Source organism: Diaporthe amygdali, assembly GCF_026229845.1.
Source record: "Diaporthe amygdali strain CAA958 chromosome Unknown NODE_1_length_4327563_cov_65_473760, whole genome shotgun sequence".
Taxonomy (NCBI): Eukaryota; Fungi; Ascomycota; class Sordariomycetes; order Diaporthales; family Diaporthaceae; genus Diaporthe; species Diaporthe amygdali.
Window position 1 is genome coordinate 1,028,583 of NW_026517021.1, and position 12,887 is coordinate 1,041,469.

General features: G+C 53.6%; 3 protein-coding genes across 3 annotated transcripts; 1 reads left to right on the forward strand and 2 right to left on the reverse strand.

Annotated features, from left to right (window-relative positions):
• Positions 1 to 1,885: 1,885 nt before the first annotated feature.
• J7T55_005881 (benzoate 4-monooxygenase cytochrome p450) lies at positions 1,886 to 3,560 on the forward strand (the record flags this gene model as incomplete). The annotated part of the gene is made up of 5 exons (XM_053138190.1): positions 1,886 to 1,970; positions 2,036 to 2,460; positions 2,544 to 2,822; positions 2,907 to 3,334; positions 3,395 to 3,560. The coding sequence occupies 5 exons, from the start codon at positions 1,886 to 1,888 to the stop codon at positions 3,558 to 3,560; spliced, it is 1,383 nt and encodes a 460-aa protein (XP_053000652.1).
• Positions 3,561 to 4,913: 1,353 nt separating this feature from the next.
• J7T55_005882 (uncharacterized protein) lies at positions 4,914 to 6,738 on the reverse strand (the record flags this gene model as incomplete). The annotated part of the gene is made up of 5 exons (XM_053138202.1): positions 4,914 to 5,180; positions 5,259 to 6,245; positions 6,385 to 6,475; positions 6,541 to 6,631; positions 6,699 to 6,738. The coding sequence occupies 5 exons, from the start codon at positions 6,736 to 6,738 to the stop codon at positions 4,914 to 4,916; spliced, it is 1,476 nt and encodes a 491-aa protein (XP_053000653.1).
• Positions 6,739 to 8,795: 2,057 nt separating this feature from the next.
• On the reverse strand, positions 8,796 to 10,740 carry J7T55_005883 (high-affinity methionine permease; the record flags this gene model as incomplete). Its single annotated transcript, XM_053138213.1, has 4 exons — positions 8,796 to 9,263; positions 9,329 to 9,586; positions 9,784 to 10,484; positions 10,542 to 10,740. 4 exons carry the CDS (start codon positions 10,738 to 10,740, stop codon positions 8,796 to 8,798), a joined length of 1,626 nt encoding a protein of 541 aa, XP_053000654.1.
• Positions 10,741 to 12,887: the final 2,147 nt, after the last annotated feature.

Sequence of the window (12,887 nt, forward strand, 5' to 3'; positions counted from 1 at the left end):
CTATGGCACCGATACAACCTGCCACCCAAACCACACCACATTCGGTTATCACATGCAATAATCTCTTTGATGATTCACACGGGTGTGCCCTAAGGAATCGTTTAGACTCTTCCGCGTGCGGGGCATCAGTTTAAATTGAGGACAACTGTCTGTGGCTTCGCATATGTCAAGTGTCGACTCCGTCTAAAGGGTGAAAGAAAACAACCTATCGGTATGTTTCGCGTATCAGCTGCGTTATAGCGTTGTGCTAGTGAATGTGAAAGGAATCTAGCCTCGGGTAGGCCAAAATTTCTTTGAGCGTGACAAAGCGACTCTCTGCCGCGCATATAAAAGCTAATGCCTAGACAGTATAGGCCAGATCTTTTGACGATCTTGCCATTATCACAACACCCAGTCAAGATATCAAGGTTTGAGCTGAATTTCAGCCGCACTATATTGGTTGACTGTCGTCAGCATTCATTGGCATGGGACTTCTGTGTTGGGCCCAATGATCACCAACAATGGCTCAGCGATTAGCCCCCATCAAATCTGGCAAGCAATACCCTTTCGTTCAGACCTTCACATGATTTGCTTCTTCGTTGACCCATTGCCATAGATATATCCCTTTCAAACCGTAATTTCCTGTGCACGGAATCGCATGACTCTAACACAATCCTCTACTGTCAAGGAACGTCAAAGTGGGGTTATAGGCCCCTGGTTTCCTGGACGTAGATCACGCAGTATTTGCTTCGAGACATTGATGGGCCTGATCAGATTGATTAAGTCTTGCAGTCCAATGCTCGTCGTGGTTGCATCGAGTCCTGTGCTTCAGCCGGTATTTGACCGTGTTGTGTCACAGTGATGTATCTTAGGCAGCAAAGCCATGTGTTCGCAACATAAAAGATACCACTATCGCTCATCGGAATCCACCACAGACCAAGGAGGGGGGGAGACTTATCGAAGTTGCCATTTCAGGTAATTGCTTGTTAATCGGTAGATCGCAACTGACCTTCGGACCGCGAGGTATAGACAACTCAAGACAACAGCATGAGGCTCAAAGTTTACCCTCCCCTTCCCCCCCAAAAAAGGAAAAACCACCCTGATTCTGGTCAAGTTGAATTGGAGATCACGTGGTCGGAATCTAGGGAAGCAAGGTATGAGAGACATCTCTCGTATATATTATACCTCCGTCCGGCATTTTCGAAAGTCAGCGTTGTAAATAATAAGACGCATACTGTGAATATGACTAGATAAGCTTTTCAGATTCCGTAATACGACAGATCGCTCCCTGGAAATCAAGAATTGCGATTCCCACAATTACGTGGAGATGGTAGTATCATTTCAAACAAGACAATGCTTGCTGGTCGTGCCGCTGTGCACCAGCCTCGGCAGATTTACAAAAACCATGGGCATGACCCATAGACTAAGAACTACTCGCCCAAAGAGGGATAAGGACCATCCGCAATCATCTGCATGTTGCTTACTTAGGACCTATCAGCACTGAGATGTCCCGCGCACCATGCATGGCGAGACGATCATACTCTGACGAGTGGGTCGAAAGCTCTTGGAATCATGGCGGGGCCACTGCAGATACGTTGGATGCACACACTCTCATATTGTATATCTATGGAAGCTTGCGGCTCATGTTTGCCCTAGCACACCTGAGTCCCTGTTTTCTACGACAACTTCCACTCGCGACGGTCACCGCATTCAACTGAATAATTTGGGCGGAATGGCTACCGCAAGGTCATTCGGTTTGGATAGGATTGGGCTCAACGCCCTCCTGTCTGCAAGAAGCGCGGCCGTCGTTGTCGCTCTATGGCTTATTTATCGAGTGGTACTTGCTTTGTATAATATCTCCCCTTTGCATCCTTTGTATCGCTTCCCGGGTCCCAAACTTGCCGCGATGGGGTTCTTTTACGAGGGATACTACGATTTTATCCTCGTCGGCCGGTATGGCCATGAAATTAGGCGGATGCACGAGAAATATGGTGAGGCGAGCATTCATGAAAATAACCATCAAAGAGCGTCCCGGTTGCTGAACCATAGAACCCAGGCCCCATCGTGAGGATCAACGCCGAAGAGCTCCACTGCGATGACCCCCGGTTCGTCGACGAGATCTATGCGTCCGGCAACAGGAAGCGAGACAAATGGCAGCACTTCCTGAACACCGGCGCCACGGGGCCCATCCTCGTCGGCGGCTTCTCGACCCCGGCGCACGAGCTCCACCGGACGCGAAGGCTCCCCATGAACAGATTTTTCTCCCGTGGCCAGATGCTGAAGCTCGAGGGCGAGGTCCATGAGTTCACACAGCGCACCTGCGACAAGCTGCTCCGCACCAGGGGGCCTTTCGATATAAAGGAGGCCTTCAACTGCTACACGGCTGATATCATCTCACAGTACTCCTTCGGTGAGCCTATGGGTTTTATAGACCAAGAAGGGTGGATGCCCAATTTTGGGAGCTGGGCGAAGAGCTTTTTCGTTCGTATCGCCCCTTTCCCACCACAGTTGCCTACCCATATTTCAATCGGCTGGACTCCATAGCACTTGACTAACGCGAGCAGAATTCTGCCTACATGATGCGTCACGTTTGGCTTGCGAGGGCGGCTGTTGCTCTTGCCCCGTACTTTGCTAACTACATGGGCGACGACATGAAGAGTCTGATGAATCAGCTGCAGGTGGTCATACCTGGGCATATTCAGAAGGCTGTGAACAACAAAGAGAGTGGCAGGATCTTCGCGGACCTTATGGAGAATGACCAGCTGCCGGATTCAGAGAAAACCATTTATCGCCTGTCTGGAGAAGGTTTTAATTTGCTTGTTGCGGGGACAGAAACGACAGCTGTAGGTTACTTCGAGGGTTTAATCTAATGCTCGCCTAGCCTATCTTGTTCGCATGCTACTTGTACTGACATCACTACTCAAAAGGCGTCGCTTGCCTGCATAACCTACTACCTCCTAGCCCAACCCACCACATACTCCCGCCTACTAGACGCCCTGGAGGGTGCAGACCCGCGGAATCTCAAGTGGACGGACCTGGAGCAGCGGCCATACCTGTGGGCCGTGATCCACGAGTCCTTGCGCCTGATGCCCGGCATTTCACACCGGTCCTCCCGGATCGCCCGGGACGAGGACCTGGTCTACAAGAGCGAGGATGGCAAGGTTGAGTGGCTGATACCGCGCGGAACGCCCGTCAGCATGACGTCCATCATCCAGCACAGCAACGAGGGGCTGTTCCCGAGCCCGAAGGAGTTCGTCGCGGAGCGGTGGCTGCTCGAGGACGGGCGTCAGAACTATGCGCTTGAGAGGCACCTGATATCTTTTGGGAAGGGGAGCCGGATGTGTCTGGGCAAAGAGTAAAGAGATTCCTCCTGAACATCCTCCTAGATCCGTGCGACTGACTGATGAATTCACAGTCTTGCTTATTGCGAGCTTTATCTCCTCACCGCCGCCTTGGCCCTGCGTGTCCTGCCCCGGGCTCGATTGCGCGAGACGACGATCGAAGACATCGAGTATGACCACGACCTGATTGTGCCTCAGCCCAAGAGGGGCTCGGTCCGTGTGCAGGTTGAGATTTCCTAGTGGACCTGTCACGTATGAAGAGCTGATGGAGCAGGATTGGCAGATCAAGTAATGTCGATATGCACGGGTACAAAGTGGTCGATGACTTGCTTGGAGGACCTTATCTTACAGATCAATACAAGATCATATAGACCCTCGCTTGTGATCGCAATAAACCAGCTCTTGAGGTGCAGATGTACATCTCTCTGCTGGTGATGGCAGTACAAATCGTTGGAATGCGAACAACACATATTGTCTTTTCTTTCTGTCTTTCTGCACTCTTCTTCATCCAGTCACGGGACATTTGCCCTCAGTCCTTGTTGGACTTAGTCCGAAAGAGGTCCTTGATTTCTTTCCAACTCCCAGCCCCCGACTTCCGCCGTGAGCTAGATGATGAGGACACCATGCTCAAGACGCTGCTCCGCCGTCGCTGGCCGCCATCGGACGGGCGCCCGTCGTGGATAATTGCTTCGGCTTTCGTGCCTGTTGGTCCCAAGGCAACGGACCCGTCAGCCAGGACTCCCGATCAGGACACAATCGAGTCAAAAACCCGAGAATGTGAGGGACGTACGGATGTTCCCAGCCCCACCAATTCCAAAGGATCGCCTTCGTCCGTCGTAGTTATATTGCAATGGCTGTTCACTCTTCATGATCTGCTGAAGGCATCGATAGTGCACGTCGGCTCTTGATCCTAAAGGACATAAAGCACCATCGGTGGGTCCATTGCAGGCATATATACCCATCACACAAAGCTCAAGGCCTCTTAAATCATCCGAGAACCCCCTTCCAGCCTAGATAAGCCCACTCCAAGCCATTGGCCCCCAGCTCGGTCGCCATGCGTATGTGGCGCTACCCAAGGCAGCCTGGCAGCTCCCCCCTCCGCAAAGCTTAGCCTGTCTAGCGCCCGGATCGGCAATCCTAAGATAGTTCCGCAGCCCATGAATGGCAGAGCGCCGCGTGGGGTGGTTTGGGGGGCTTCTGCAGGGCCGTGGCGTTTCTGTGGAACGTCAGGCCATTCGTTTGTTGTTCTTGCTGACTTTGGGGTGATGTTGCTTGTCGAGCGGATTCCCTGTCGAGATGTGCTTCGAATGTGTTGGTATACGTTGTGTGGGCAAATGAGCGGGGGGACCGGCCGAATGTTGAGCTGGCGTGTGCACCCCTCAAATCTGGGGACACCGTCCCGATCACAGGAGACAATTTCGGGAAATACGTGTATCATGAATTTCATAAAATTAAGCTCTAGTATGATTCTAGACATTAAGTCCGCTCTACCGGCCAGCCTTTATATGTCCATTTTGGGTATCTAGATCCTCCTTAATATTCAGCAAGATGAAGGCTTGCAAGCAATGTGCTATACCGGGAGTCCGTATTTATTTAAGAGCTGGCGCTTCCCTTAGTCTGCAACTCGGAAGTTTTCATCTCGGAAGAGGACTTGACACCTTCACCAGGAAGGTGCTCGCCGGCAACGTGTCCAGGTGGCAGCGCAATACCAGTGATGGCACCTCCAGGCACGTCTTCGACGTGGGTGACATTCTCCACGTCGTAGTTGCTGTCCCGAATGCCCCAGAGGACCCAGGCGCAAAGGGGAAGGGAAACCAAGAGCAGGAGCCAAGAGATGAGGTGCTCAGCCAAGTACGCAGTCTGATAACAGAAGCGAACGTTAGCAACGATGGCAGTCTAAAGAAATAGGAAGGGCCAGGGCTTCAGGAGATGACGAACCTTGACAGCATCCATACCAAACGAGATAGCCGCGCCAGCAGACTGAATTCCCTTGTAATATCCGGCCATACGGGCAAGCCTGAACGGCTCATTGGTCATCGACGACATCGTGTAGTAAGCGAGACCTTGGAACATCGCATCGGCCAAGTAATAGGCCAGCAGCAGGACGATCGGCCCAGCAGCGACGCCGACAGTCCAATCCCAAGGAATCTCGTCACCCCGGACGACGGTATTGTCACGGGTGAACTGTACTTGGAAACCAAGACCGCAGCCCCAAATGACGCAGTTCAGAAAAGCGACAAATGCCGTTGCGAAGAGGGCACGCTTTCGACGGCCAAAGGGCAGATTATCCGTCAGTTGGCCAATGACTATGGAACCGAGAATGGAGCCCACTCCGGTCAGGAGGGAGACCAAGGCACGAGTGCGACCGTTGAACAAGGCAGTAGTGATAGCGCCCTGATAAGCGTAGAAGTAGTTGGACGAGAAGAACATTGGGAACAGCGCGATCATGCGCCAGTCCTTCATCAAGGCCCACAGCTCCTTGAACTCCTGCTTGGGGGTGATTGCAGCCTCGATCTCAACAACGGTTCCATCTCCGCGCACGACGAGGTGGGGCGGTAGGAGGAGCCAGGATGTGACAATGGCTGTCAGCATGATGATCAGGAATGCCAGGTAAACGCCTGTGGATACTCCGGGCAGGGTTGAATGGGCTTGGATGCCGAGTGCGATGGCGGCACCGACCAGTGTTCCCATCTGGAAGAGGGTCCAGAAGAGCGAAAAGGATCGACCTTTGTCTTTTTCCAAGGGATACGCCATCATAATTGATCCTTGAGCGGCCCAAAGAAGCGAAGCGGTGACACCCAAGATGCCACCTGCCAAGATCAAGAACCACCTAGTCCCGTGGACTTGGAAGGCCCAGAGAGAACCGATGTAGAGGGCATATCCCGTTGTGCCAATGGAGAGGGTGAGCCGTGGACCGAGCATATTCTATGCAAGTTAGGGTTAGCGATCGGGCCCTTGCCAATGCGCTGAACTGGATCCGGGACTCTGGGGCATCTTGGCGGGGGATGTGCCAGGGTCGCTCTCTCTAATGACTCGGCCGGAGGAGATGGGGAAAGGAACGTACGTTCACTGAGCCTGCGAAGAATCCTGCGATCGCAAAGCAGCCGTACAGGACGCCGTTTGCCGTGTCAGACAACTGGGTGTCCTGAGTTCCACTATAGGCGATGTCAAGTCAGCGCCCGAGCTCTCTCATCCCGGGAGGAGTTGGTAGTTCGCATACCCAGCACCCAAACCACTGACGGCACTGAACATGCCGACTGAGCAAAAGGTCACGAAACCGAGGATGGTGACCTGAGTCCATGGCGAATTATCTGTGATGCCGTGCGTTAGCGGACAGAGCATTCGAGGTCGAATTGGGCGAGGAGATCAGTTACGCACATCGCACCGGGCCAACCTTGGTAGCTGCGAGGTTGACCATCTTGACTGACGATTTGGCTGTGGGCCGCCCTTGGTGAATGAAGATGAGGTGGTCGTCGATGAGGCCGGGCCGTTGGTACTGGTTAAAGACGGCGCTCTGCTGGCACAAGCGAGAGGAATTGACTCAAGACCCAGGTCGGAAAGGACGACAGGGCAACAAACAACATTTAATTGACCTCGACGATGTCTGTCGCGTGAACAGCAGGAAGCGCACGTACGCGGATTAAATCAAGCGGGTAAGAAAAGGGGACGGCGCATTGGGACCCTGGGGTAAGAATGGCCGAGTGTGGCCGCTCCCCCAATCCCCTGAACTGGAGATAGCAAAACGGGCCACGGGCACGATGGCGATACGAAGAGACAGGGGTGCCTGGGCAAGATCAGATGTTACCTTACATTCGCGAGTCCAGACAGCAGATCTGGGGGGACCAAAATAGGCTCTTATCAGATGATGATTGGCAGAATTGACATAGGAGTTAGTGTCATTCCAGCACCCTTGCTGAAGCGACTCCCAACCAGGATTCGCACCCAGAGACATATACACCACAAGACAAGCTGGAGTCTCCGATATGCCTGAACGTTGCACTGGTGGTGACGATGATGATGGTGGTGACCAGACCCGCAGCCCTCACATCAGCTCAACTGCAGGTTGTCGCTCTGCCCGTCCGCCCGTTTGCCCACTGTGCTGTATCTACAGTAAACCATGTTATCTCCATCCAGCTCCAGGTCGAGATAGCTCGGGATGTTGTGGGGGGCGATGGTAAGCAGTGGAGAAAGGTCGGCTGATAAGACCATCACCAGCAGCAGCGCCTGGACAGAGCCGTACATCACTGATAGGTGCTCATGCTGCTGATCTGATACTGCTTGTGAGAGTGGCAAAGCGCAATGCTCGTGTTGACTTTGTCGCGTTCGGTTCCGTGTTTTGTCTGCTGGTTTGTCTGGTGGTTTTTTTGTGCTCTGCCGTGCTCTGGACTTCCCCAATCTGCACCTCGCACCTTGCACCTTGCTCCTGGCACCTGCACCATCAATCCTTCCAATTGGAGTCAATGCTTGACTGGATTTGCCCGGCACTTGACCCATCTGGCTGGGAAGCTAAGCCTCTTCAGGCATGCTAAGTGGGTCCCGATACCTGATACGTGCCTTCCTTCCTCGCTCTGTCCCGGCAACTTCCCCAGGTCTCAGCCATTGACGGTAGGGGCTGCGGTTGGATGCGCCTCCCCTGCAGTCAGCAGCTCAGGTGGTACAGAGGCTCAGAGGCTACAGGTGGTACAGGTGGTAAAGGTGGCACAGGCCCTCCCTCCACCCTGCGCTCTGCTAGCCATAAGTTTCCCGAGCTCCAAGCCACAATCAAGCTTCCGTACCGCTTCCGTACAGCTTCCATCGCCCCCTCCTTCGGCGCTGGCTGATCACACCCACCTTGCGCCGACCTGGCTGGCTGGTTTGCTCCGCAGCCAGAGGCAGAGTGCGACCTCGGACGAAGCTGCATGTGACGGGCAGCTACTGTCGATCGGATCCGAATGGCAGGTTTCATCAGTCACTTTGAGCAGTAGCAACCTCCACCCCACACGCCAAAGTCAACGTCAACCTCGACATCAACCATAGCCAAATGCAACCTCAGACACCTGGCATCGCTGCGCTTGGCATAGGACGCTGCTGATTCGCCCCCCGATGTCACGATGCCTTCACTCAAGTCTTTGATGGGCCGCACTTAACAAGGCAGCCACTTCCCCTCCCTCCCTCCTTCAAACAAGCTTTGGACGTTACCACGGAGCTGGGACAGTTGACAAGATGCAAAGCAATACACCCCAGTAGATCCAGTCTCCTCCCTCCACTATCTGCGAGTCTGGGCAAAGGCGGCGGCGAGTCATGGCCCAGACCCCGTGTTGTGGGGAGGTCACCACTTCACATAGCCACATTTAGCAGATAGCCGGCTCTTGTCAAAGGGCAGGCTAACAATTCCCAGTTCCGCCATTACGACTGAGGTAGGTACCAGGTATCTATGTGTGTAATAATACAACGTTCTCCTGCCGTCCGAAACGACCAGCGACCTTGGCGTTCCCTTCAGTGAAGCCGCGACCCGTCCTTCGTCCTTATCTTGACGTATCTCACCACCTCAGCGCCATCATCAGTCACACTCCTCTCCGCTACAACCTTGTAGCCGCCAATGCTCGGCAGCACTTTGGTCCACACGGTCCAGTAGACACCACCCAGGATGAGAACGCCGACGCCGACGACAGGGAAGACGTAATACGGATAGCCTTCGGCATTCCAGCTGCCCGTAGGCGGTATGAATGGCACAATGGCCAGGAAGACATTCATCGCGAGGAAGAGTAGAGTGACCGGTAGGTACGTGTGCCACGGCGAAGACCAGTTCTCCGACTTCTTGAACTGCAGATAGATGAGCCCACCAGCCACGAATCCGTTGATCCAAACGCCTGGATAAGTGTACAGATCAACAATAAAGTTGTACGCTGGGCCGGCAGGCGGGGCAACGAGGATGATGACGGTTATCAGCCAGTGCAAAAACAACTATACCGTTCATGTCAGAGACCTAAACTGCTTCTTCAGTGAAAGGGAATGGGAAGGAGACCTACCGAAGCGGCAGGTGCATTGCTTGGCTTGTTCGAAGCCCAGAACCTGCTTAATGGCAGCATTCCCTCTTTCGCCAACTCCTGGTTCAGTCTCGCATGCGCGAATGAAACAGCCAGGACGTTGCCCAGATTGCTGAGGGCCACAAATGCCGGCAAGCTTCTCGCACCTGCGCTGGCTCCAAAAACATTCCGGAAGAACAGCCCGGCAACAATGACCTCTGACTTGGCAAGGTCACTCTTTGGAATTGCAGCAAAGTATGCCTGCAGCGTTTGGGGTTAGTTCAACGCACTGGGGAAGAAGTTCTATGCAGAGAGGGATAGAAGAAGGCCGCCATGTGCCCTCTGTGTGTCCCAAGAGCAGCCGCCATATATGTGTTCAAGGCAACTAGTGAGACAGACTGCGAATATAGCAGAAATCTCCTCCTGGAATGGCAAAAATGTATCTGAAAGTCACTTACCACGTTCGCGAGGACGTAAAGTATTGTCACTCCTCCGACGGCGAGCGGCGCTGCAACCGCAAGCGTCCGCTTCGGATTCTTTAGCTCGCCGACGACATAGTTCGCATTTTCCCAGCCCTTGTAGCTGTACACGATCCTTAGAAGAGCTGTCGCATAGCCGTACGCTCCCCCATTTCCGTATCCGTCACCTTCTTCGATTGCAAAGGCATTGTCAAAATTATGCGGGTTGGGTACCAGGCGTCGTCCGGCCAGTGCGGCAAAACCACTGAAGACGATCAATACCAGAATAACCACTTTGAATATGCCCAATACGTTCACCAAGCGGAGGCCCCACTTGGGCAGAACCGAGTGAAGCGCCACTGAGAACGTGGCACAGACTATGCCGAGCCCTCGGGCTGTCCATCCATCGGGCTCTGTCGAGCCGGCGGCGAACAGAACGTAGCGGCCGAAAGCCAGAGAGTTGCCAGATGAGAAACCCAGCAGGATCATCTGCGAGGCAAGAACGCAGGTGGCCAGGTATCGAGGATGGCGGTACACGCGCTCAAGGTAATTCTTCTCGCCGCCAGACCTGGGGATCGCGAGGCCAAACTCGAGGAAGACGGACAGGCCGGCGAAGGTGAGGATACCGCCAATGAGCCACAGCATGATGCTAATTCCGACTGAGCCCGTGGAGGCAAAAATGCCGGATGGTGTCGAGAAGACTGCTCTCTGTTAACAAACAGCGCCAGGATGACTTTGTTAGGGGCACGGTAACTCACTTCCTGTGCCGATCATCTTGTTCAAGATCAGGAACACGGCCCCTGTCACGCCGATTTTTCTCGACTCGGAGAACTTGAACGCTTGCTCATCCTGAACCTGGCCGCTTGCATAGTCGGGTGGTGCATCCTCGTCGCGTGACACAGCTGAGCTGTATTGCTCGCCAACCGTTGAGGATGGCTTCGCTTTGTGGTCGACCATAGTTGGTAGAAAAGGGCCCGACGAACCCTAAAAACATAGGCCAAACGACAACAACAGATATTTGAGCGAGAGACTGTGGAGCCTCCAGCCAGAAGGTCACAGAGTTTGGGTCGCCTTTATACCTCCGCACCCCAAAAGCAAAGATGCACGACGGCTCGCCAAGCGCATGGCTAACTACCGATCCAACCTCTCGGCGTATGGTTGTCTTGGTATCCATGGCACATCATCCCCAGCGTTAGTGATGCAAGACTGCCATGCCCAATACCGGTGCGCGCAGGCGTGTCACACAACACTCCTTCAAGGAATATTGGAATTATAGGGCGTTTTGGGCCCTGCAGGGCCTAGCCTTCCTTCTCAGTTGTTGATTCGGATAGTGCCGAGGAATACCTTCGCCAAGTTACATCTCAAGGGACTAAGTGGGTTTTCTGGGCGCGCGTACCCTTGCCCAGCCAAGCTCTGTGCAGTATTTACGAAGGCTTAACCACCTTCCATAAACGACCACAAGAAGAGCCTTTGGCCCTCGAGATCAGCCGGCTTGTGTCGCTTTTGTTCATCCCAAGCACATTTCGTGATCGCAGGCGTTATTGCACCAGCAGCGCCGAGACACTTGGCGCAGACCTGCTATCCAACCAATGTCGCTCACGTCAGGCAGCTCTCAATAAGTCAACGTCGAGCGAACATTCCTTCCTCCAACATAGATTTTCTGTTGTCGTTCCTACTACGAGCGCCTCGCATGTCTCCCATCCGTCTGTGGGCGTGGGCAGCTGCTGGCTGAGGTGAGGAGATGAGCTGCGTGTCGGGCCAATCTGTCCTACATTCATCCTGCCTGTGTGGGATTCTGCCCCAGTGCTGTCTCTAACCGTGGTCTACCAAGAAATCGTGCGGATGCCGTGGTGTCAGGCGGCTGTCAGGCGGCTGCTCGGTCCGACAAAGTCCAGGATGAAGAAACAGCATCGATATCGTGGCTTTTGGCCAAGGGTCTATTCAATCCCTGTTGGACATCTTGTTTTGTGGCCGTGACGTTCAGCCTGCGGTGCTTTTTCCGTCCCTGTCTTGTTTCTACTGGAACAGATTGTGCCCTGGTGGGACGGATGGCAGAAGTCGTTAGTCAGGCTGTTGTTACTGCAGCTGCAGACGGGCGCGCAGCTGTCACAACTGAAATGAGCGGCCATTAGGGACCTGTGCCATGCCTCGGGTGGGAGACCTGCAGAGAACATCTCAAGTGTACTCCTCGGCTTCCGTGAGGGGCGCAAAGCACCGAATCTATTCAGGATGAAAGTCCATGTGCTTCCAGAGCGGTTGATCAGCTCGATTCTGCCGTAGATAAAGATAGATGGAGAAATACTACGTGTACACAGCTGCGTTGCTGTGAAGAGTTAGACCAGATGGTGTTGTTTTCGCAATCTACAATGCCGGTATGCGAGATACCGCCTAGCATTATCAATGAATGTCTTGGTGAGGCCAAGTCAGGCGAAGCATGTCACTGGGCATTTTGTCGCCCAGCAAATGGTTGTTATCGCTCTCGTAAGGCTGTCCCTTGGATACTTGGACTAAGCGGAGCATGTTATTGGATACTACGCACATACCGTTGACTCTCTTGGGCATTAGCTATATCACACCAATATGGAATCCTATAGATTGCGATGCGGAATGTACCAGCGCGCGAAGCAGAAGATCATCCAAAATGCTCATTTCCAGGAGCAGCCTTCACTCCTTGGTATCGAACCATAAGAACATCAGATGAAGAAGTAGGTATTGATGAACAGCCTACAGGAGAGCCTCGTGGCTACTCAGCCTTGGTTGAAATGCGGTCTGCCTAGTAATTTCGCAGACACCAGTGCACAACATCGACTACTCGACGCATTTACTGCTATGACTGGGATTCACATGTGTTGCTTCGGCATGTTGTCTGCTGAGGGGACAAGAATGTTCTCGCCCCTGCGCCAGAGCGCGGCTAGACCGATCAATATCAATAAACCGCCCTGGATTTCAGGCCACGCCCGGCGCGAATTTCAGCCACCTTTGCAGCTATAACAGACATAAGTGCATGTGTGGGGGCCGTCAAAGCCACGTTGTCGCCGTTGGCCGGCTCCATATCTGGCCACCCAAGGAGATTAGGATGGCCCGCTCGCCACAGACTTTTGGGG